General features: G+C 34.4%; 3 protein-coding genes and 1 long non-coding RNA gene across 6 annotated transcripts; all 4 read right to left on the reverse strand.

Annotated features, from left to right (window-relative positions):
- Window positions 1-835: 835 nt before the first annotated feature.
- LOC119085941 (toll-interacting protein-like) lies at window positions 836-2631 on the reverse strand. Its single transcript, XM_037196494.1, has 5 exons — window positions 2466-2631; window positions 1893-2015; window positions 1458-1835; window positions 1232-1387; window positions 836-1162 (listed from the first exon to the last, which is right to left on the reverse strand). The coding sequence occupies exons 1-5, from the start codon at window positions 2514-2516 to the stop codon at window positions 1049-1051; spliced, it is 822 nt and encodes a 273-aa protein (XP_037052389.1). The 5' UTR covers window positions 2517-2631; the 3' UTR covers window positions 836-1048.
- A 1496-nt stretch (window positions 2632-4127) lies between these two features.
- LOC119085943 lies at window positions 4128-4976 on the reverse strand. Its single transcript, XM_037196497.1, has 2 exons — window positions 4554-4976; window positions 4128-4504 (listed from the first exon to the last, which is right to left on the reverse strand). The coding sequence occupies exons 1-2, from the start codon at window positions 4966-4968 to the stop codon at window positions 4170-4172; spliced, it is 750 nt and encodes a 249-aa protein (XP_037052392.1). The 5' UTR covers window positions 4969-4976; the 3' UTR covers window positions 4128-4169.
- Window positions 4977-8670: 3694 nt separating this feature from the next.
- On the reverse strand, window positions 8671-19794 carry LOC119066086 (WD repeat domain phosphoinositide-interacting protein 2-like). 3 transcript variants are annotated; one of them, XM_037168356.1, is made up of 6 exons: window positions 19348-19794; window positions 13064-13232; window positions 12186-12990; window positions 12015-12113; window positions 11829-11945; window positions 8671-11733 (listed from the first exon to the last, which is right to left on the reverse strand). In XM_037168356.1, the coding sequence occupies exons 1-6, from the start codon at window positions 19419-19421 to the stop codon at window positions 11729-11731; spliced, it is 1269 nt and encodes a 422-aa protein (XP_037024251.1). In that variant the 5' UTR covers window positions 19422-19794; the 3' UTR covers window positions 8671-11728. The 3 variants fall into 3 exon arrangements, with proteins under 3 accessions (XP_037024251.1, XP_037024249.1, XP_037024250.1); XM_037168354.1 differs by having other exon boundaries at window positions 8671-11663; window positions 19348-19774; XM_037168355.1 differs by having other exon boundaries at window positions 8671-11660; window positions 19348-19773.
- A 2121-nt stretch (window positions 19795-21915) lies between these two features.
- LOC119066088 lies at window positions 21916-23417 on the reverse strand. Its single transcript, XR_005085695.1, has 3 exons — window positions 23212-23417; window positions 22815-22897; window positions 21916-22110 (listed from the first exon to the last, which is right to left on the reverse strand). It is a non-coding gene; the product is annotated as an uncharacterized LOC119066088 (long non-coding RNA).
- Between the last annotated feature and the right edge of the window lie 699 nt (window positions 23418-24116).

Genomic DNA, 24116 nt, shown 5'->3' on the forward strand with positions numbered 1-24116 from the left:
TGTATGTAAAAGTCCAGTTAATTAGGAACAAACCAGTAAATTTAACTGACCTCGATGGATCACAGTCCTTTTGACATTCTTCTTTTACACTCGTTGAGCTGAAAAGCTCTTTAAAGCTTATTAGTGATCCCATGTGATAAGGATTCCTCAATTCGTCGAAGTAAGCTTTCCCGCTAAGAGGTGCGGGTAAACACGTAAAGAAGAAAATATGCAGTTTTTCTTGCTTTCTCGCCAACAGCTACTGTTGTATGTACAGACAAGATTTGTTGAGAGAATAAAATATTTTGTTTCGTCTCGGCAATACTATTTAATTGACACATTGCACACGAATCAGAATATTGCAATTTTAGGAAAATCTGGTTGTCCGATCAGTAGGTATTGGCGAGGATAATGCAACCAAAACAGCGTGTTTTGCCTGTTTTTCCCTATTTTTTCCAGCATATTTGTGGATGTTTTCGCTCAAAAATGGTGTGTGATATGTCCAATGAAAGATATTGGCGAGACGAAACAAAATATTTTTAAGAAAATTAAGCTTTGACATACAACAGCGACAAAGCAAGAAAACCTGCATCTTTTCCTACTTTTCCCACACCTTCCTACTAAAATTCTGTTAACTTTTGAGGAGTGAAGTTGCTTATCTCGACACTCCAGAAGAGAAGTAAAAAGTGCTCAAATTCGGCCTAAAATTTTCGCCACCACCCTTTTGATGGTTTTTCAATTTTTCTACTGATTGTTTCGATGTAAGATTCATACTGTTGAAGTTAGACTCAACTTACGAGGCATTTCGGTTGAAGCGAGGTTGAAGGTCGATCGACACTAACATAAACGAAACATGTGTCGCTCAGTGTTAAGTAATTTTTAATGAAAGTTTTGACGTGTTCACAATTAACCGGTATAATAATAATGTTATCCCATCCGTCAAACGATGGCCTTCATGTATGGCTGTTACTGACATTTTCTTCGTTCAACAAATGAATTAAAAATAATAAATTTTTGGTAAAAATACTTTCCATCAACAATCATCACATATAAGGCGTCAACTTATGAACTACTGGTCAGTCATTTGTAGCAATGAATTGATTGTTGCGTTCTTATTTCCACGGTTAGCTTCGAATACGGATTTTACCACTTCTGAATCGATGTTCGGGAACATTTCTTGCACCTAAACAGATAGACAGAAACTATTTGTTAAGAGAACATCAAGTCCACCAACGAAAATGAAGGAAATTACTTGTTTCATATCCTCTTCAGAGATTGGTTGCGGTGGTATTGGTGCCGCTTGTGGCTGCAGTGGTGCTATGAAAATAGGCATAGGACCGGAAACATTTGGCACCATGACGACAGGAGCAGCGGGTGGGTAAGTAAAAGTTTGAATGGAACCAGTTGTCTGAAGAACAATAATGCGATCATTTAATTGATTTGTCATTTTGTATCAATTCATCAACGATTTGAATTACCGCAAAACTCAGAACAATGTCCACCATTCCTTCAACGCCTTCACCCTGCTTACCACTCAGAGGATGCCAATCTTCGTGTGTTTCGCCACGCAAAACCGCTTCCGGTATTTTTATCTCAGTCCAGGCAATCAACTCATCCATCTTGAAACTGCATTCGTCATAAATTTCAACATAAATGGAATTGACACCGGTTGGCAATTGGGATTGAATAACGCGATTCCATCGTGGATTTTTGCCACCATTCGGATCCGTTTGCGTTTCATACACAAAATGTCCCACTCTGACTCGGACATACGGATCCATTCTGGTGATGCCATAATTTCGAACTAATTTCGCTTGAGCAATTGTAATACTTAATCGTCCGATAATGTTCGGTGCCTGTTTAGTCATTCGCATTAATTTCTTATGGTTTTAAGCACCTTCAGATATACAAACCATGTATGTCGTGGCGGCTTGTTGTTGGTACAAAGCTAGTGCCGCTTGTCTATCTGCTTGTTCTTGGATATCGCGAGGAGTGGAAATTCTCAAAAAGTCTGGTGACAACGGTCCTAGGTGAGCCTGCGATCGAATTAATTTACTTGAAACATTTTTCCCGTGGAATTAAGTCATATTTTATAGAGAAACCGTCGGGACTAAGTTCTTATTTTTTTCGATAAAGTCTACATACCCGGTTGACACTCATGTGCGTTATCAACCATATCGTTATCAGTTCGCATTTTCTCTTTATTCGTTTTAAATAAAGACAAAATTTGAGCCCACCACTACCTTCAATGTACTTTTGTCAACAAAATAGATTGGGTGAACAGAAATGATACGTAGCTGCTAGTGAGATCATTCAGCTAAAAATTGGTACTTTGAACACAAAGAACATATTGTGTTGACACAGTCTAGTCGGAGTGTACAAATTGAATTATTATTGATTAAACAATATGCAAATCGCGACACTTTGAACTACTTCACAAGACTTTGAACTGTTCAGTTATTCTATAATTGGCAAGAGACACTTACCCTTCGCCATCGTTCAGTTTTGTTGTTTGATACAACTTCTGCTGATGCCATGTTAATGTTAAAAGATTTAATTTGCAATAAAATATTTTTGCGTTTTTGTACGTCTTTATTTTGCAATGTTGATGATGTATGTGATGAATCATCTGTCACTTTAAATTTTCGTTCAATGGCTTCCAGTAATGGCTCGTTAGGGTGGCCACCATCGCTTGTTAAAGTTTCTTGAGTTCGTTAACTTTGTCAGAAATGGAATTTCAAAATAAATGAGATCGAAGTAAAGATGTCCAAGAAACTTAGGGAAAATCAAATCAGAGCGAAACAATGAAAAACTTGTTGCGTATTCCACTTCCACATGATTATTGATGAAAAATTGGTTGTTTTAATCAATGACAGTTTAAGTTTAATCTTCCATGAAATATCGGTAACGAGCAATGCTTTCCAGAACAGAAGAAATTTTTCAAAAATATTATTATAGTTGCGGAGATATTTGACTTACTTATAAATGGCTTTTCAGGAGGGAAAGAAAATTTTCCATTTTCCGGAAAAAAATGTGTTTCACAACTTTTCATAACAAACCATAGAGTTAAATGGCATGGTGACGCTGTCATTTTTAAACATGTCTGGGTGCCCAGCCCATGTAATTTTTGGGTGCCGATTAGCATCAGCGCCATCATGCCACCTCTCGAGTGTAACTCTATGTAACAAACAAATGTGAAACAAACAAAAAATCTTAAAGATCTTAATAAGGTGCACGAAGTTATACACGTACCCATAGAGGTAGACTACCTAGAGAAATTACGACCCTAAATTCGAGAAGTCGAGGCTTGCCGAGACTGATAGTGACAAGTGTGTACTCTATTTTATCACATAAGCGAAAACGAGACAACAACACAGACCTGAAGTGTAATTTTTGAATTAAACTTCTAGGTAAGTAATTTTGACATCCGAACACCGCGCGTATGTGATAAAAAATATCACACACACTACTAACACGAAGCACTTACCTGGACTGTTATAACCAGCACTTCCTTCTATCACAGCATCATGCACACACATTCATACCTCGACTCTGCACGTATAACTATAATGAAACGAAGCAGCTCAATTATATCATTAAGTCGACATTTTAACGTATAATTATTTGCATTCATGAGACGCAAAATGTGATCTGTCGATTCTCTTTCATACAAACGGGAATTTGAAAATTAAAATTCACTTGTTGTGTTAAGTATGGTTTCCACTCACCAACAAGTACTCCGTGTGAGAGCCGTTAGAGAGAGAGAGAGAGCTCTTAAGTAAAAAAAGGTAAATTGGAAAAATTCAATTTTGCATCTCACATGGAGTACTTTTTTTGATAAGTGGAAATCAAGCCTTATAAGTGCCAAATCTAATGTAAAATTGTATGGCGTCTGCTTGGTCGTTTTAAAAATTGAGTGCCAATTGAAGTAAATTGAAGAGTTTTTGCGATTTCGATGGTCTTTCTCATCGGTTTTCGTCGGGCAATAGCAGCCACTCTTTTCAAACTTTATGCCACAAAACAAAACAAATTTCGATCGAACGAAATAGTTCATGCGGGGTACCATGTACCATTTCGACGGAAAAGTATGGCACTCAATGGCCTAAGTCTCAATTAGAATTCTATTTTGTTGAAGCATCTCAAACTTGCTCGCCTGAAGTAAATATTCTTTAATCGAAATTCACAATGTGTTAAAAACTTATTAGATTCAAAATTTGCTCGGAGGTCTCGCTCACTTGATTACGTTGTGCCGGACACAGTGATTCCACACTATCGTCGAAAAACTGTAACGCTTGTGCGCAGGGTTCTCCCGTTATATTCAAACCCATTAATAATCCATTCATTACGGATGTTGCAACATTGTTAACACCGACAGGTAGCTGATCCAGCAAGCACGGCAAAAATGCTGCCAATTCTATGGTAGTTGAATCCAATGCACACAACACTCGTTCGGTCAAACTGTAACCAGCAATGATTGTGCACGAAAGTTCGGGAATTCCTTCGGTTCCATTGGGTTTCAATGGCTCTGGGAGAGAAAAATCATCATACTAATCTTACTACGATCCCATACTCACCTCCAAGTGACGTCGCTTCCAAAATATCAAATATGAGATCGAATATCACTGGGCAAAGAGGATCCAGATCGTTATTCCAAATATCAAACGTAATTGGACAATTTTCTGCAGTTGTCAGAGCCCCGTTTGAAATCCCACCGAAAATACTAGAAAAAACGGTATTCAATGGAGCAGGGACGTTCTCAAATAAAAATGATCCAATCTCGGCTACATTGCCCGACGAATAAAAGGCACGACATATCAATGTTATGTAGAAATAAAATACTGCAGTGAAAGCGCAAGCCACTGTTGGGGAGCCCGAAGCACCACACTTTGAATTGGTGATTGGTATAATTCCTAATTGTTTTAGCAAAGGTTCAGAATTGCACAGTGAAAGAAGAAGAACTGATGCAAAGAAATAAGTGACAAACTTCATGACGAAACTTGAAATGGAATATAACTTCTTATTAAAATACAGATCGTATTATAGCACTGTCAAGCACCGAAGTGCGAAGATCGTATTAAATGACAGTCAAAAAATATAAATTGCAGGTAAATAAAATTAAATTTTCAGATAAAAAATTGCAAATTCTCAGATAAACGAAATAAATTATGAGATAAAAAATAGCAATTTTTTTAAACTTTTCTTTCATTTTTCAAATTTGGTTTATTTAAGGTGGAAGCAAAATAAAATGATCGAGTCTGGTTTTTGACAATTGAAATTCAATTGTCAAAAACCAGGCTCGATCATTTTATTTTGCTTTCATTTTAACTGATGTTTTTGGTTTTTGAATTATGTACCTTGTTTGAGCTTTGTCAATTTTTGACTGACGAAATTTATTTTGTAAACTGAAACATTAATTTTTTTGAACTAAAATTCGTAATTGTTTGCATGAAAAAGAAATAAATTTTATCTGACATTGTCATTTTTTGATCAGACGGTTTAATCTAATCCCTAAAATATTATTCATTGACTCTGAGTATTGGGTCTTATGCTTAAAAACTAACGAAAAACTGTGGTTTTTCAATAATGTTGAATCAATCTTCAAAACTGATTACTAAACGGTAAAAAAAGAATGATCGCCACGAACTAGTGCCATTTTAAATGAAAAGAAAAAATATTGTAGGAAGTTCTTGAGTACTGTTCTACCGTTTTGAGTCAACATAACCACCAAAGAGCAAACGAAAGAGTCCAAAGGAAGTCCAGGAAGTCCAGCAGGATGATGTATTTCAAGATTTGCATTGCTCAGCCGCGGCGACCATACCAGGAACGATTAAGTAATCTTGGGCTACATTCATTGGATTCTCGACGACTGGAAAATTATGAGATTTTGCTTTATAAGCTGTTACACGATCTTGTCGACTCATTTTACCTTCCGAGCATGTCGACGAATTTTCAGATGAATACACCTGACTACATTAAACAGATGAACCACTATCAGTACTTGAAGTTTAAATGTCGTTGAATTAAGTCTACTTACTTTCAAGACGACATTTATGAAAAAATTCTTTGAATTGTGAGTCTTTTGTTGCTTTGAGGTGCCATGTTCTTGAATTTTTCTTTTTAGTTTTCTTTTTAACCTGTCACATACGCTGCCGTAGTTTGCATAACGGACTTAACTTTGTTCAGAATAATAGAAATTCTTTTGTTCTAAAAACGTTAAGTCCGTTATGCAAGTTACGGCAGTACGGCTATTCATCTTTTATCGATAAAGACGACAAAAATAATGACAAGCTCTGGGTAATTTTGTCCTTTAAAATGCATGTTACAAAAATTGAAGTACAAGATTTGAAATCGACCGCTTACAAATACTTTGAACGATGGAAGTAGTAGATCCGATAATAATACTGGTCATGTGCAGGTACTGGTCTGTAACAGATTATTTCTATTTCCTCGTGATTTCAACCATTGTTTTGATTTACTTTTGTACTTTATTTATGTATTATGTATTCAAATGAATAGCTTTGAATGAATGAATGAATAATTCGAATGGAAAAAGTTACTGGATTTCGGTAAAATGTATTTGAAGTTCGTTGCGAATGTTAATGGCTGAAAAGTAGTGTGTGAGTATGCTTCGTAAAGTTTCAATTGTATTTTTTGGCTGCTAAATGTAGGTTTGTTTGTATTTCTGGTGGTGAAGACCGTAAGCATATGGGAAGTAGACTGTGAATAATGTGTGCAAAATCTTACTAACGGAAAATTGGATGTTACATGCAGATTGTGTGACTATTTCTCGTGCATATCACCTGAAGAATGCAATTAAATTAAACTTACAAAATTTGCTATTAAGCTGGTTTACTTAGAGCCATATTGAATACCATTATGTTGTAGCCTATTGCAATCGGTGGACTAGGAATTTTCGAATTTTATTTGATCTGAGTCTGATCGTTGTGTTCTGATTGTATTTTGAATGTTCTGGATCCAAAAGTATGCATTCGTCGCATTCATTGTTTCTCGAATTGCCGATGCTTTGTTGTCTTTATCCATAGTAATTGTTGTTGTCGTTTACCAAAATCCCAGATGCACTGATGCACTAAGACTGATTTATTATTAAACCTATGCCTGTCTCTAAAAAAAATATCTGGAAAACGTTTGGATATATTCGGACCGCAAAAATCACAAAATTCGTGAAGTTGTGTTTGAAATTAAGCAATTTTCCCTCAAGGGACCCGACCCACTATGTTGGGAGCTAGTATTATTGAATATATCAGACTATTGCACGAGTATTGACGTCAACAGAAAACACCTGTGCACAAACGTTTCATGTATCGATAAAAATTAGCGAAAAAACAACATTCTTCATTTGCATTTCAAATAAAACAAAAATTAACAAAATCGGAAAAAAAATAATTCGATTTATACAATTGCTAAATGTTTCTCATATGCAGAATGAGCACCAGCTGAATATCACCAGCTGGTGTACAAACAACAACACTTTGTATTGTATACAATTCAAAGACAACCTACACACAGTGCATTTCTACGTTAACGTCATCTACGCGCACATAACACGTATGAATGAAGTAAACACATTGTTAAGAATGTGTTTTGATTGTTTATCATACAATAAGTGTGTGTTAGCAGATCCAGCTGGTGATATTCAGCTGGTGCTCATTCTGCATATGAAAAATATTTACAGGCTGTATGTAAAAATGTACTTCGGGTTGATAAGTAATTCTAGAACCTCTAACTCACGTTTTCGCTTACCTGATTTTAATAAACTTTTATCCCTGGATTGGTAGCGGAAATACCTATCGTTTGTCGTTTTATCTACATTTAGTGTTTTTAGTGTTTTCGTAGATGTACACAAAAGTACTTAAACATTACGCGGTCCGAAGCCTGAATCTTTATGTCCTCTGGAACGACAAATAGTTTCTTTAAGCCAGTATTATTCTAAGCTTTAAATCTACATATATTCAACATGGGGAGGTCACACGGATACGAATTTTAAGTGAAGTAGTCCGATTTGTGGATACAGTGTTAAAGAGAGTCGAAATTTTGACATATCACCCATCCAGATCAGTTGAATTAACTGGTTTTTCCCCTGTTTTTACGCTCTTTTAACACTGTATAAAATGGAGTGTCACCCCCGTATCATGATTCTCATGATTAATGAGAGTAAGGTAAGCCATTGCGCGTTACGTTGTTTCGTTGTTCAGCTAATACCAAATATTATCTAGCATCTGAAGTCCAATGAAACATTTTACTTATTGTAGGACCCATGGAATATGATAGATGTCTCAAACTTTTATAGGCCAATCACAGACCCCTCCCCTCTTTCATTCAGATAGATTTAACCATTTTAACCTTATTTTTTAAAACACAAAGCTTAATGGAGTCAGCAATTTCTTTTGTTTCGATTTGGAGAGTCCTTAGAAAATCTTTCAAATTTTTACTAAAGAAAATCCTCAGAGGATTGCCTGTTTTGAAAATCCTTTGTCAATAAGATTTACAAATAGCTGTCCCTCGTAATTGGGCTAGGTTCACTACTATGGTCAACCAACAAAAAGACAATGCTTTTGGATCTTATTTTAATATTTATTTCTTTTTGTATTTTTTTCAGGTTTTTACAAATTAATTTAAACTTAATTTAAATTAAATTATGAGAATAATAATGCATGTTACCATTTTTGTTTACTAATTAACGACAAACAATTAATTAGATCATCTGATAATTATTTTTTTGCTCCATTTTTGCACTATAACGATTAGAATGTTGACAAACTGAACGAGTATCTCGCATTGAAATTGAAAAAGGAACTAGTCTTAACTGTTTCAGTCGGAGAACACCGGAGCTTTCGAACTTTTTTGTTCCCACGATGCGAGATATTCAGTAACAGTCATCGTAGTCTTAAAAATTATTGCAGCTCAAAAAAAAACATTTTTTTTACATTTTTTGTACGTTATAACTGTGTGAAGGCGTTTTTAATTGGCTTTGAACAAACCGAACGACTTAAGATCATTTATGGTAATTAAATTTGTGAATCGATTTCATTCGGTGAAATGTGAGAAAAATAAACCATATTAAAAATGGATGTGCTTCGAGGTGAGCAAACCTCACTGAACTTTTCTATTTTCTTTTTTAAAAAAAGTGTGGCAAAATATTTACACTAAACCATACGATTAGAAATAAAATTTAAATGAGTCAATTAGAGACGATCGAAAGTGTTCAACTATTTATCAAAAAAAAAAAGTTTTTAATTGTTCGTTACACATATACTCTGTCTACAACATTGATTTATGTGATTTTAATTTTTTTTTTTCCAGAAAATTTTCCTTTCTGTCTATTTTAAACATTTAATATTAATCTCTTGATTTTTTTCTTTGTAAGTTAAACAAAAGAGAAAATGTTTTCCTTTTGTGAATTTTATTTTCTTCTAAAATGTGTGACTGATGTGGTTATATCAATCAAAATGTTTTTAATTCTATGGACCCACGGACACATTTAACGTAAAACATTTCATGGAATGGAAATTTATAAATTGATTTCTATTTTGTCAGAACACAATAACGATATTCCTTTGATAATAACCACTAAAATAAATGTTGTGCCTATTTGAAAATAAATAAATTTCATTTATATTTGTAATTATTTAGGGATTTTGTGATGAGTTTGTTTGATTTAAAATAATATTTGCAGATTGGTTTATTACTTTTTCTATACAATGCAGCGTTAAAGATAATTGCAGTTTATATAATTTGAAATTCGATTTGTAGTAAGGTAAAATCTTTGAATGTCTGATCAATGTATGATGAATCATTGCTTTCGGAGATATGAATTGATTATATCGGTTTGACATACATTTTATATTGCTTTGGATAAATAATTCGTATTGGGGTTTTAAATGAATATTTCAGAGGTTTTTGATCTACCTTAATGCCGTGTAAACGTTACTGATGGTTACTGGTTTAAATCTGTTATGAATATAAGCCAATTTTACACTCCTAACTAATCCTCATCCAATTTCATCAACAATTTCTGCTCAAAATTCTTCCTTTTTGTTCAACAAAGTTATTTTGATGACAAGTAAGTGAAAGGGGATTGTTTCTCAATAGATGTGACATAGCAACACATCGTGTGTGTACAATAACGTGTTAGAAACGAGATTTTATGTACAAAATGGGATCCACATTTTTACAAATGTCACTTTGACACACTAGTGCGTAAATATATGAAAATCCATTGACGTACTTTTTTTTTGCATAATCGCATTGCATAATGGTGAAGTACTTTCTTATGCTCTAGATCAGACACGAGGATGAAGGTCCAGTTTTTTTTTAAATTTCGTTTAATTATCATTCCAGTAAATTTCTGTGTGGAATACTACAGTGTGTCATATATATATCGTGAGCCTAATTAAGTACTTTATGCAACTCGAAAACTGCGAACTTTAGATGTCTCTGTTGCATAAACAGCTGTATGAACCTCGATGCAAATTAAATTATTTGGCTCGAAGACGGGCTACGCGACCTCGTGTCATAATAACACATCTAGGTAGAGCCTGATAAAGTACTTTGCACTTAATGTTTCAAACAACGATCGAAGTATTTTCAGTAGACTAAAACAACTGACAGAACTACGACTGCAGATTTTTCCGTTTCAATACATTTTACAATTAGGCATTGAGTCTGGAATTTACTTAGAAAATCGGTGCATGCACATGGCGCACCACATTCACCCAAAGCTTGTCCTTCGAGGCCAAAAGGCAAATATTTCAGGGTTAAAGAAACGTTGAATCTGAATCTGAAAAAGTGTGTGAGGTGGAAAAGCTTAAAAACAACTCCCGGATAACAATCTATTTTCACTTAATAGTCGAAAATGTGTCCGGTAATCTAAAACAAAGACTTTTTACTGTTTATGATTTGTTGAAATGCAGAACATTTTTCGTCAACTGATTTAACAAACGTTTTCGTGTTTGGACAGTCGTTGTGTATTTTTAAAGTCAATACACTCTTCTTTGAGTATTGGAGCGATAAAACAATAAGAATGTTGACGAAATGCATGCATGAATAACACCTCAGATGTTTCAATTTAAAAAAAAAATGTCCTCTTCTGTGACTCATATTTCAGAGCTATAAGAGAGTCGATATTTTACTGTAATGAACCGCAAGGCGGCTCAATTTATGAGGATAAATTAAGAGATTTCATTTGTACTGATACCTCATTTACTACAAGATAACTACTATACGAATTAATAACACGACTGTCTTGACACTCATCTTTGATGTAAGAACGTTGCTGCCCGAAATTAGTTGTCATATTTGAAATTTGAATAGTTGGCAAATTTTTAGACTTATTTACAACGGCATTTTCTACTCGAATATCTGGCTAATATAATCCACAATTTGTTATCTTACACGAAGGTGAAGAAAATACGAAACAAATTGAATTGAATTCCTTAAAACGATAAAAATAAATATTTTTGTTCTGCATACAGTTACACACAAATTGTGTTTTTTTTAAACTTAAATTAACAAAAAACCATCCTCCGTATACTTAGCGGAACGCTTTTTCCGCCATTGTCAATTAGTCGAAACGGCCACTGGCGGAAAGTGTACCTCATCAAACATACTTCTCGGCGGATATTCACACACCGCTTCCAATAAATCTCTGCAGCGATCCGATTCTGCTAAATAGAAGATATAATTTTTTTGGATAAATTTTTGGAGGTGGCCTGTGTTTTTGTGTTTTGATTTAAGCTAATGGAACGAAAAGAAAAATAAATGGAAAACCGAAAATATAACGGGAAAGTCGAAATGGTCGAATCCACTTTCTTTTTTGGGTCATTTATTACCTGACATTCGATCCTTGTCTCGGCCCTTCAAAACACTGGCATACGAGCCCGGAGCTGGTTGAACACTATTTTTCATCACTATTGTTGAATCATTTTTATCACAGTCCAAGTTTACTTCTGTAAATGGAAAACATTTTTGTTAGCCCAGTCATTATTTTCCCACTGTAAACGGCTGCAAGTATTTACCAGTTATTCCAAATAAAGGATTCCTCAAATCATGGGCTCGAAGTAATTTACATTCACCGCCCTTAACATCGTCAAAATTGTAAATATACAAAAATCCGTCTGTGAATTGAAAACGAAAATTGTATGACACACTGACCCCAATTACGGTTCAAAAACAACAATCATTCATACCTGTACACGCAGCCAAAACTTTCGTTTCCTTTTCCAACTTAACAATCACACATTCATGCTTAAGTCCAGCTTGAGCCAATTGAACGGTTGCGAAAGCTCGATCTTGATTCAAAACGTCGCTCACCGGACTCGGGAAATACGAAGTCATTGCCTTCGTGATAAAACCCATCGTCCACCGAGATTCCTGTACATCCAATTCACCACTCGAATCGTTATGCTCCGTCAGGACGCCATCGTCTCCGTTGCAATTCAATCTTTCAGCGGTTTCAACGGCCTTTAGGTCGATTTTGAATATGTGTACCGTTTCGGTATTGGAACTGGCACAAATAAACGTTGCACAATTACTGAACGTAAGCGATGCAATGTTAACGTATCGCTTAACGCCTCGACGGAATTCATGAACTTTTTGCCCGTTAACCACACAAAACACTCGAATTACGGTTCCCTTTTCGGATGCTGTGGCCAATAACAAACCGTTGGGCGAAAAATTTAACGCCGACAGCGGTGATTCGTGAGCTTTGATTTTAATTTTAACGGACAGATCGCCAGCATCGTAAATTTGCAGTTCACCAACGGTAGTCGAAATGGGATAGGCGAGATGGGAATTCAGCGACAATGTACATAGGCCAGCATCACTCGGTGCTATATGCCGAATAGAATGTAGTAATTTCATGTCGCGAATATTATGAATGTAAATGCTGCCATTCAAACAGATCACCAGACGAGTCCGATTAAGCCGAACGGATAGGATGTTTGACGGATAGCTGAAGTTGCAGATCTCGGTTCCTTTTTTGAAATGGCATACCTGCATCGAAGAGTAAAGTGCAAAGTTTTAGAATTACAAGGATTAAAGAACGAGGTGCAAACCACAAACATACCTTCAACTTATGTGGCTCGGCCGTAGTAACAACCGCCACCAAACTACTACTGAATAGCCGTTCCGAAATTTCCGTGCTTTCATCATTACTGCAGAAAATCTCTTCAACTTTATCCACTGACGCTAGGGTAAATAAGCGATAGCCCGAATTGCCGACAACAGAAATGGATCTAGAATTTAAAAAAATGAATTTATTGAGCAACGATTAGTTAGTGGGACAATGGACAAAAATACTAGAATAAGCATAAACATTAACAACATTATACAGGCGCCACATTCCTTAGTTGAAATAGAATTGGATCAGCACGATCAGCACAAACACGTAACTCTAATCCCTCTTATCATCCATACTGCTTACTCAATAATCAATTTTCATTTATAATTGTAAGCTCATGGCTCACATTTGAGTTACCAATGAATTATGCACATAAACTGAAAGCAAATGCTTAATTGACTACAGAATTAAATTAAAATTCAAGTTCATTATGAAACTACGAGTAAGGTAAAATGTTTCAGTTCGACTGTCTGTGACAGTATTCGAAAGTGAATCATCACCGGTCTTATTTTCAAATAAATTAATTTATTCTGGTAGCCCATACCAGAATGAAAGAACATAGATGGATCCTACAATTTAAAGGCTTTTGATCTTTTATGTTCAAGTTTAATTAATTTTGCTTACAAAACTGGCTTCTTGATTGATAAGAAAAAGCACAGAGATCACATTAGTAATTGCTTAGACGTATGCGAATCAATGCAATGATAACATAATTTCTCGTATAGTTAAATCGAAGAAAACTGGCTTCCTCCTCGTTAACTGATCCAGTAGTTGGAATTGTATTTTAAACAATCCACATCATTCAGCAAAAGATGAACTAGATTTATATTTTTGACTTTGACCTAAGTATATGATGTGAAACTTAACAATAAATTCTAGGCAAAGCCTAAAACCAGAAACTATAACACACAGCGGCTAAACATTTGTTACCGACACCAACGACGAAGACAAAGTAAATGAGGATGTCTGCCAAGTGCTCTCTTATATAGCAAAATGCATGTTATAACTTTTGAAGTAGAAGATTTTACAACAAACGCTGGCTAATACGTTAAATAGCAAAAGAAGTAACAGATTATATGTACTTGTATAGCATTATGGCATTACAAGTATGTTTTGTGAATGTATTGTTTTCACTCACATGCCAAACAATAACTAAAGTTCAAGTTTAACCATGGCTAAGACAACCAATACTTAACCATTTCGCAAAAACCAAAACAAAACGCGATATTTTACCTTACGTCTAATATATTGGTCAGTTATACTCGCTTGAAAGTGTGTTAATATTCTAATCAAGATTGTTTTTCGCTTTTTTTTATTCGTTTCATCAACACAACAAGTAGGTGGATATAATTCGAATTTGTTAAAAATACACCATGATAGATATATCTGTGCACATAAACTTGTTTTCATTTTCATTTCATGGCCTTTAAATAATGTTGATGTATATAAACCATCGAGCTAGATATGTTTTGCTAACAGTCGACATGAACTCTTGTATCAATATTAATTTATGAATCGTGATGTTATCATCTTTAACGAAGAAAAAGTGTAGTTGCAGTAAACGTCTATTAAGCTAAATATTTAATTGTTTTACGAACGAAAAATCCAAAATGAAGAAAAATCAAATTTACAATCGTTTTAGTCAATCGATAGACATGCTCTTGGTATGATAGTTGAAATAGCTGTTATATATTATGACATGACACGAGATTTAATTCTGTTGTAGCCTTGAAGAAACGGCAATAATGTGTGTAAGATATACACAACGATACCAGAACAAAACAAAACAAAAAAACTTGCAAAAACTTGTCGAAATGTTTGCTGGATTTTATTTTTGTTTGGTAAAACGCTTCCTTATTTATTTTTTATGGATAATTAATTGATGACAACAGTACAGGGATAATTCTAAATTAGAATTTCTAATATTTTAGTGTGTTCGTGAGATTTTAGTGATACTATTGGTGTGAAGTCTAACTTTAGGCGCTGATATAATCAACACCAGACGAAGAATCCTAAAGGCTTGCTAACCTATAGGCGTCAAAATTGATTGAAAATTGAACAAATAAATCGGAGCTTTGTTGAAAAATGTTAATTTTCTGATCCTTTGAATTGCACAAAAGGACGGAATGGATCAGTGCTTACGTATGTATACGTAGCCTTCCACCAAAATGATCCGGGTTCGAGACCCGTGTCCGATAATTCCACATGAAATTTTTCTATCGATAATGTCGCATTGGTATCGTCCTAAGGTTCACTCAAGCTTCATTGGATGGTTGTAGTGTGTATGGTGGCTGCAACGATGTACACACTGAATTATGACGCAACCCAATAACGATGAATTTGTGAGGCAAGATATCAATTAACTTTCCTCAGAGAATATTTGCATACTTCGAGGCGTGGTTCGGAAATCACGTTTGGCCGGTGTGGTCTAGACTGCACTTCTTATTGGCCGTAAATGGCTGTCCTTGGGAATTTTCGGGTTTTCGTGGACAACAGCAAATGTTCAGTTATTGTTAACGCGCATGCATTGAACATCTGAACACTTCTACTAATTAGAGACTTATCGTAGCATGGCGTAGCAATTCACAGTTTAATGGGCAGCTGTTTTCGGCTTGGCCTATTGGTCTTGGGCATTGGCTATTAACTGGGCATTTAAAGAACGTAGCCTTTGAGCATGGGCTGGGAATTTGTTAAAAAAAAACTTGGGCATTTGACATAGGCTGGTCCAGTCCGCCCACTCATCTCTGCTTTAAGTATGAAAAATATATTAGATGATCTCTACGTCACAGTTTGACCTACAGTAATGAAATCCACCTATTGAATTGGTAATCTTTTTTTTCAATTAAATTCCAATATTATATTAAGAAAACATAGACCAGTAATTGGTTCTTTGTTCTTGCGCCATCATATGAAATTGATTGATATAAATTCCTTACAATGCAATTTAATAAGTTCAAGGCTATTCCACCCAACACACCTAAAACTTGACTATGTTAATACCTATACATGAACGAATTTTATAATGCTTGGCTGATAACAAAAGTAACATTCGATAACATTTCTTTCTTAAACAAAAAAAATGCTTTTACAAATAAAGTTATGTCTGTTTACTGTAAATAAAAATATTAAATTTGTTTTGTTATGAGTCTTTCTAACCTATATAATCAAGAGTAGTTTATTGTATAGTTGTGTGCTTCTAAGAAAATGATCAGTAAATTCGAAACATGTGTTATATCGAATGATACAATTATTGCGTTCACATGGCTAGCAAGTGTTATTCGTGTTATTCAAATGCAAAAAAGTTTTGCTAACAAGTAAAGCGGAGGAGGAACAGTTTTGCCAAAAAAAATACAAACGATGAACGTACAACAGTGACTATTTTTGGGAAAACGTTTTCTCATATTTTCTTAAATTTTCATTAATTTTCAAAGATTTTTCTTCATATTCCCTAATTTTCCCAGAAATTTATTTTAAAAAATTTGGAAAAATATAAGAAAATTCGGGAAAATTCAAGAAAATATGGTTAAACCATTTTGCTAAAATTAGTCCCTGCTGTACAATCAGCGAGACAATCAGCTAATCTGTTTTATCAACTTTCTCATACTCAATCTTTTACTTCTTATGTTTTAACAAATATTTACAAGAAAACACCCGCCAAAAGTTATAGTTTTTGTCTCCTTAGAAGGCAGGATATTAAGTCCCTGAATATCTGACCCCAGTATGCTAACCAAATATAGCAAAGAAAATATTAACCCAAAAGTGTGCATTGAATTAAAAGGAAGTGGGTTTTGAAAGTTTTTAGTTATTTCATAATTTAAACTGCACACAATGTTGATCTAACATTCACCTACCCTACTGAAACCTTTTAATAGGTAAAACAATGTAGCAAAACGTTCTACGAGACTTAATGAACATAAATAACGAAATCATATGCATCCATATACCACCAACCACCAGCAAATCGAATTAGATTTTAATTGTGCTTTAAATAGATTTCTCCAGCATTGAAAACAGTAAAAGTTACATTGTCCGTACACAACTCATACTCCAATTTTTTCGCAGTTGTGACGCAATTTAAATAAGTCTTGCTATCGTGCACTAACAACAGTAGATAATTAAAAAGAATCCATATAGGTCGGTAACCTGACGCTAAAAACATACCTAATCGTTGATCGATTCAAGTGTTTCTGAACTGCGTCATTTATTTTGAAAATTTTTAAATTTGTTTTCAATTAGATATTGCCTGTTGTCGACAGTTTTAGGCATTTTATAAACAAAAACAAGTAGAATTTACGTTGTTTTGTTTTGGTTTCAATTCGATTGTCGAATCGATGCATTCAATCAACGCACTTCAAGCATGAATGGTACTCTAAATAGAGTACTGAAGCTGGACAGTGTATCATACAAACGTAAAACACTGCAACAACATTTCCATGTAAAATAGAGTACTTTCTGCAGCTGATCGCTATGATCACTCATGCTTGAAGTGCGTTGATTAAATGAATGGATGAATACGAATGAAAGATTTTCTTCAAACTAATTCAGATGGAAATCGGAGCTCTAACTCTAACATCGCCAACGTTTTTGAAGGGATAGATTTCATGGCCTAATATTGTGAAATCGAAGCAATGATGCAAAGATTAAGTAAATTGGGAAATATTTAACTAAAAATTTCATCTTGGTGAAATGTAGTGAAAAAATTCCCATCACTAGGCCCTGGATAGAATTATATCGACATACGCACACATATACGTCCGTGTAATCATGTTCTCCTCATAAGGCAACACATATGTGGAATGAATAGAGAACTATTCGCTGTCATAAAAAGGACCAATTCTGTGTGGTAGATGAAATGAGGCACATTTCGAATGAATTAAAGATTTTGAGTATTCAATTGATTGTAAACAGCTACAGCAGATAATGGTTTTGTTTACTAACTTTATTTTTTATAAATAAATTTCAAGGAAAAAAATTTTGAACTGAAAATAGTGGAATATGATTTCCTTCACAAAATATCGTTGTCTCAATAAATTGCATTTGATTCAGAAATGAATATTGTACCCTAGCTAAATCATTCAAAAAAAGGAAGGATGATATTCCAAATAATTGCCGCCTGTGAAACGTTATAATATGCATCGACTTGACAATTCAATGTTTCTGTTCAACAGGTCATGTTACAAATAAATTAAAAATTCAATAATAAAATCATGGAATATAAAAATGATTGAAGGTTAGTGAACATATTAGATTCTACCAATGTGAAAAGTGTAGACGGTGTAGACCTTCTGAATATATGGAAAATTTAAATTTTAATAATTTGTGCACAAGTTCAAAAATGTTGTATAATGATAGACAAGCCATCATTGGCCAAATTTTTTTTTTTTCACAAAAATATTGGATTTACTCTGCCCCATAAGGAAGTCTAAAACATCATTTCGTCAAAGTAAATACTCATTTTTGTCAAATTTCCGATGATATTTTCCATGTTTTTTTACTGAAACTAAAATATAATGTTACGTGATTGTATGTAAATAAAAGTAGAACGTCATTGTGTCGATGTATTTGTTCGTATGACGACCATGACGATACACATAATGCTCTGCGCAAACTCTTCATCTAACATCTAACACACAATGTAGTTAAATCTGAATTTATTTTTAGAATTTTCCAAAGAATTTTTCGCATAACAAATTAACAAATTAATGTCATTTCCCCAATTTTATTCCAATACCATTACAACAACAAAAAACATAACAGCCCTTTACCTCGCCCTGACGGACGTCGTTTAGTCTCAAGTTATAAACAGGAAACAAATTCAAGTAATCGAGTCGAGAAAAGGATGAACGAGATATATATGTTTTATTATGCGTACACTCTTAAAAACAACATGAAAAATAAACACAAAATGGAATAATATGAGTTGTTGTTATGAGATTATATTACGTTTTTCTTTCATGTAAATTTATTTAACAACATTGCATCATCGTCAGTATAATATGTACGCCATAATATACTAATATTTAAAACACACATATAAGGCACTTCATTGAAAAAAAAAGAAGCAATCGGATAATAGAAATTTTTCGTATGAAACAAAGAACTCAACTCAATATATATACGATTCCACTATCAATCAACTGTTTTTCTTTGTTTAGTAAATGCGTCAAATTCACGAAAAAAAAACATTCATAAAAATATATTGGTCATGCCAAATCGAATGATATACGTACGTAAAATCTTGATTAAAGTTTATGGAAAAACTGTCATTCTGCTCAAAATTTCCATTTTCTGTTGAGTCACACATTTATTTTTCTTTTCAGGAACGATTTTTCTGTTAAATTGAAATTGATTTTCTTCTTTGAACTGGGATATACTCAAAAGTATGAACTCTGAATTTGGACACTTGGTATAATTTGATATCACACTGTACACGAATACACTAGAGTGATGAAAACGAATTTGGATTTTCGATTTTTGTTCTACCAAAAACTGTAAAAAGTTTATCGAAAAGATACTGTTCAAGTTAAACACAGTCACTATTGTTGAACTAACTATTATAGCGCGCAATATCCAAAATGCAAAATTCCAATTAAATTAATTTTTATGTGCTGTTGAATAGCAAAGCAACTTCAAACTGATGTTTTGTTGTGTTTTTCAATATTTTGGTTTTCAAAGAAAATACGCGATCTGTGCGAACACTATCTCATCTATACATTGTATACAATACACAATGAAACGCGAATACACACGAATCAATACCAGCGAAGAAGAAACCCAGCTGATTAAAGTATATGGAAAAAAAATTGAATCAATGAAGTTAACGTTACGAACACACATGCACAATAGAACACGGGGGGGAATGTTGTGCGCATTCTCTTTATATAATTCTATACTTGGAATGGATGTGTGTTTTCGTTCATTAGGTATTGCTTTCAGATGCGTTTTAACCTATATGGTAGTATTGCATTCTGCAGGTGTAAGTGTTATAATATTGCACACAAGCTCATTATAGAAAGAAAAGTGCATCGATATAAATCAGATGAATAATGAATCACCGACAAAAAAAAAATCAAAGTTGTGTGTATCGCAACATCATCGTGTATTGATTTATCTGATGCACTGAAATGTTCGTATGCAGAGTGAACTCTATTATGGTAGTCGGTTCCCGATCCTGAGGGAAATTTTAGTCACTTGTAAAAAGATTTTCCAGGAAGATTGATCCTCGATTGTTGAAAATATGGAGTATGGAATATGGAGAAGTCGTAAAAATGTGGTAGTTTTTTTTTCATAATTAATGATTTCACCACAGCACTGCTCCTAGCATGAACACTGATTTGACAAGTGTCAAATTTTGAGGCTTTAGTGATAAGAGCTACCGCTTACGATTGTTTGTACCTACTGTGATTTCATCAGCCTCCGAATATTTTGTATGTTCATGCTAGTAGCAGGGCTGTGCTTTCACCCTTACGCATAAACAGGTCAGTGTCTAAAGCAAATCAGGCGTTTTTTTGTATTCACACGTACACCAATCCAAAATTGATGTTTGATGAACGATTCAGGCTGTTCGGTTAAATGAACAATTGTCTGTAATAATCATATCGAATAAACGCATCCATTCCATACATCTATATTACACTGTAACCGTAAATACCTAATGATTAAGCCAATGAGTTCCATAAAACATAAACAAAATGATTGAACCTTGAATTACGATAAAAAATTTAACAACAAAAAATAACAATTAGCAAATGACTTTGAATATTTGATTGTTTCGTTATCTGTGAGCAGGTTTATCACTTTGAACATTTGCAGCAGTCCATTTTATTGTATACAACACGCTGAATGTATTTTAAACAGTATATTAGTATACACACGCCTCTGATGAGTGCATAACATTAACTAGTGCATAGTGAATGGATATTTCAAATATCCTATTTAGGTACTTTTGGGTTCGGGTACCTCTGTGTTTGACAAAAAAGAAAGAAAGAAGGAACTAAAATCGTGAATGATTGGATGAACACCCTTTTTGGCTCAATAGTTCACTGTTTAGAATCCATCCCATCGCCATTTAGGGATTCAATTAAGTGTCTCAATAACTTTCTTTTACGCCAAATCCAATGGACGTTTTTCCATTAATTTCGAATTGAATGCCGTTACTTTAAATTTAAATTTGAATGTACGCCTAATATTCTTCAGCCCGCATTAGGACCCACATTGGTGAATTCCTGTCCTATGTGGCAGTGTGGAAATGACTTTAAGAGGCACCAGTGCTTTGCTGAAAAGCATGCATTTTAGCGTTTTTTGATGCTGGATTTTTGTTTATTTTTGATGATATCTTTCCACCAGAATCCTTTTTCAAAAATGTACGACCGCAATAACGACAACAAATGTAGAGTAGTGCAAAATACTGCTTTAACGTTGTAGGTGAAACTTTCTTTTATATATCTTGTTCTATAAATAATTTTGACAGAACAAGGTAGTAAGTATGATTCATTTAGTGACCTATTATCTCGTTCTGTAATGTCACCATTACAACCACCTACAAGTTAAAAGCATATAGATTGTGGAAATTGTCATCGTCAGTACCACAAAAATCAGCGATGGCACTGCCTTCGAGTTGGTCTTTTGAGATACGAAATTTAAAAATCAAAAACATTTGAAAATAATGTTTGATGAAGTGACAGAGGTGACCGACTTGCCGACAGTGTCAATCATTGAGAGTCCTGTGAAATAGTGCTCAAATCCACAATCTATTAGTCTGGAGAGAAAAAAACAGACGATAAATAACATTTCGGTGTCTCATCTCTGTATTTTTTCTTTTTTTTTTTAAATTTACATTGAAAAACTTTAAAATCATAAAAAAAATTTCCTTATTGTGTCGCGTCTGATATTCATACTCTGAATTACTAAATTATACTTCAAATTCTTGAGAGTCTTTAGGATACCGTCAACCTCTTCAAACTTTTCCCATCATCATTCGTAGTTTGTGCAGCCTGAAATGATAAAATGAATACAATGTTAGCAAATGCACTCTTGTTTGCCCTCAGCTACGGAACAACAATATTATGCTTGAGGGTTTCGAAGTTATAATATCTTTAATTGGAAGTAACGAATGATTCTTCATTTATTTTATTCTAAAACGCGAGGTAAAGTAACCTTTACTGCACGGATACAAAACTTTACCTCAAAATTTTGAATTGATGGAAATGGTACTTCTTCTGGGATTACCGACATCGGCTGCGCCTCAATCGACAAATTTCACACAAGAAGTACCGTTTCCATCATTTGCCCCATTGATAAGTAATGTTAAAATTCTTTAAACAATTTGATCTAATCGAAGCAATACAACGATTTAGTAATGTAAATCTAAAGCTCGATCAGTATGTTGTCAATCTTCACATTTTAAGCGTGAAAACCTCTATAAGGTTATGGAAATTGTTATCGTCACTACCGCAAAAATCAGCGATGGCACTGTACTGCCTTCGATTCGGTCTTTTGAGATACGAAATTTAAAAATCAAAATAATTTGTTAGGAAATTAAATAATTTTGAAAATATTGTTAGATGAAGTGACAGAAGTGACCGACTTGCCGACAGTGTCAATCATTGAGATTGCTGTAAAATAGTGCAAAAATCCACAATCTATTACGTTTTAACTATAATATCTACTGAATATTACCTTCCCTAATAAGACTTACGTTTTGTTTTCAATTTGACTCTGTCAGAGCGTCGTACAGCCATCGGGTTCGTTCTTCGCCGGCGCCGTTGTGATCGAATGGAACTATTTTCGGTTGATTGAAAAAATTGGATTTTGAATTTGTTGAAAAAATTGTAACATTGGAGTGAGGGAGGGAGGTGGTCTTACGGACTCAAGGGCTAAAGGGCTAAAAGACGTAGAATGATTTGAAATAAATTTCTATCCCGCTAAAGGGCACGACATATCAGGTATAGTATGGGCATTGTCAAGCTCACCGTGACGAGCGTTCCATACAAAATGAGGGACCAAATGACAGGCAATAAAATATGTTCCCTTGTCTGTCTTGGAGTGCGTTGTTAGCTGACGAAAATAATGTTCATAAAGATAAGTATGAATACCTTCTTTTCTCCACCCCGTTATCGACACTGGCATCAGTTCCTGATCTCTCGTAGAGATGAGGTCGATCTGTTGTGTCCACACCGTCGTCAAAATTGGCATCAGTTCCCGGTCTCTCGTAAAGATGGGGTTGAGCTGGTGCTGGTGGAATCACTGTCCTAATTGAACCCCAGTCGAACGAAAAATCCCTGTTGAGCAAGGACTCCAAACACTTCTGTTAGCACTTGAAAATAATCTTTTATCAATTAATCAATTAATTGTGGAATTAGTGGAAAACCGTATCAAATCTTTTGTCAGGTCCTGCCATAACCAACTTTTCCACCTCCGTTTTAAAATCAGTTTATTCAAACTGTTTTTTAATTGAATTGATTGCACGTTGTACGATGTCCATGGCGTCATATATAAAAATGAGTTTAAAGCAAAAAACAAAAGCTCTTCTCAGAATATAGTGAAAGTGAAGGATAGACCAAGGTTCTAAAAGAACAGGTTAAGATAACCAATGAAAGTATAAACCAGGTATGGTCTGTCCGTTATACAAATCTATCGAGTTCGAGAATAGTTATTTATGTAGACATTGAGGACGGTATATTTTAGGCATTTTTGTTCACCGATTTTCATTTTCATTTTCCATTCATCGCTGATGATGTAATAATATAATTACGAAACGTTCGACCGAAGACATACACGCTTTCTAGTCGCATACGGATCGATAAATTGAGTAACTTTCAACAAGTAATTCTTCATAATAGTCACAGCTACATCTACACTTCTTAATAATGTTAAATATAGTTGCGTGTATGAATTTCCACATTTTTATTTTGACAGAAATGGGAATACGTCAGTCCTACCTTTTGTGTCAGCAACATTCCAATCGACAGAACAAAAATTCAGAAAAACTGACATTTAT

Source organism: Bradysia coprophila, chromosome IV (assembly GCF_014529535.1).
Source record: "Bradysia coprophila strain Holo2 chromosome IV, BU_Bcop_v1, whole genome shotgun sequence".
NCBI lineage: Eukaryota > Metazoa > Arthropoda > Insecta > Diptera > Sciaridae > Bradysia > Bradysia coprophila.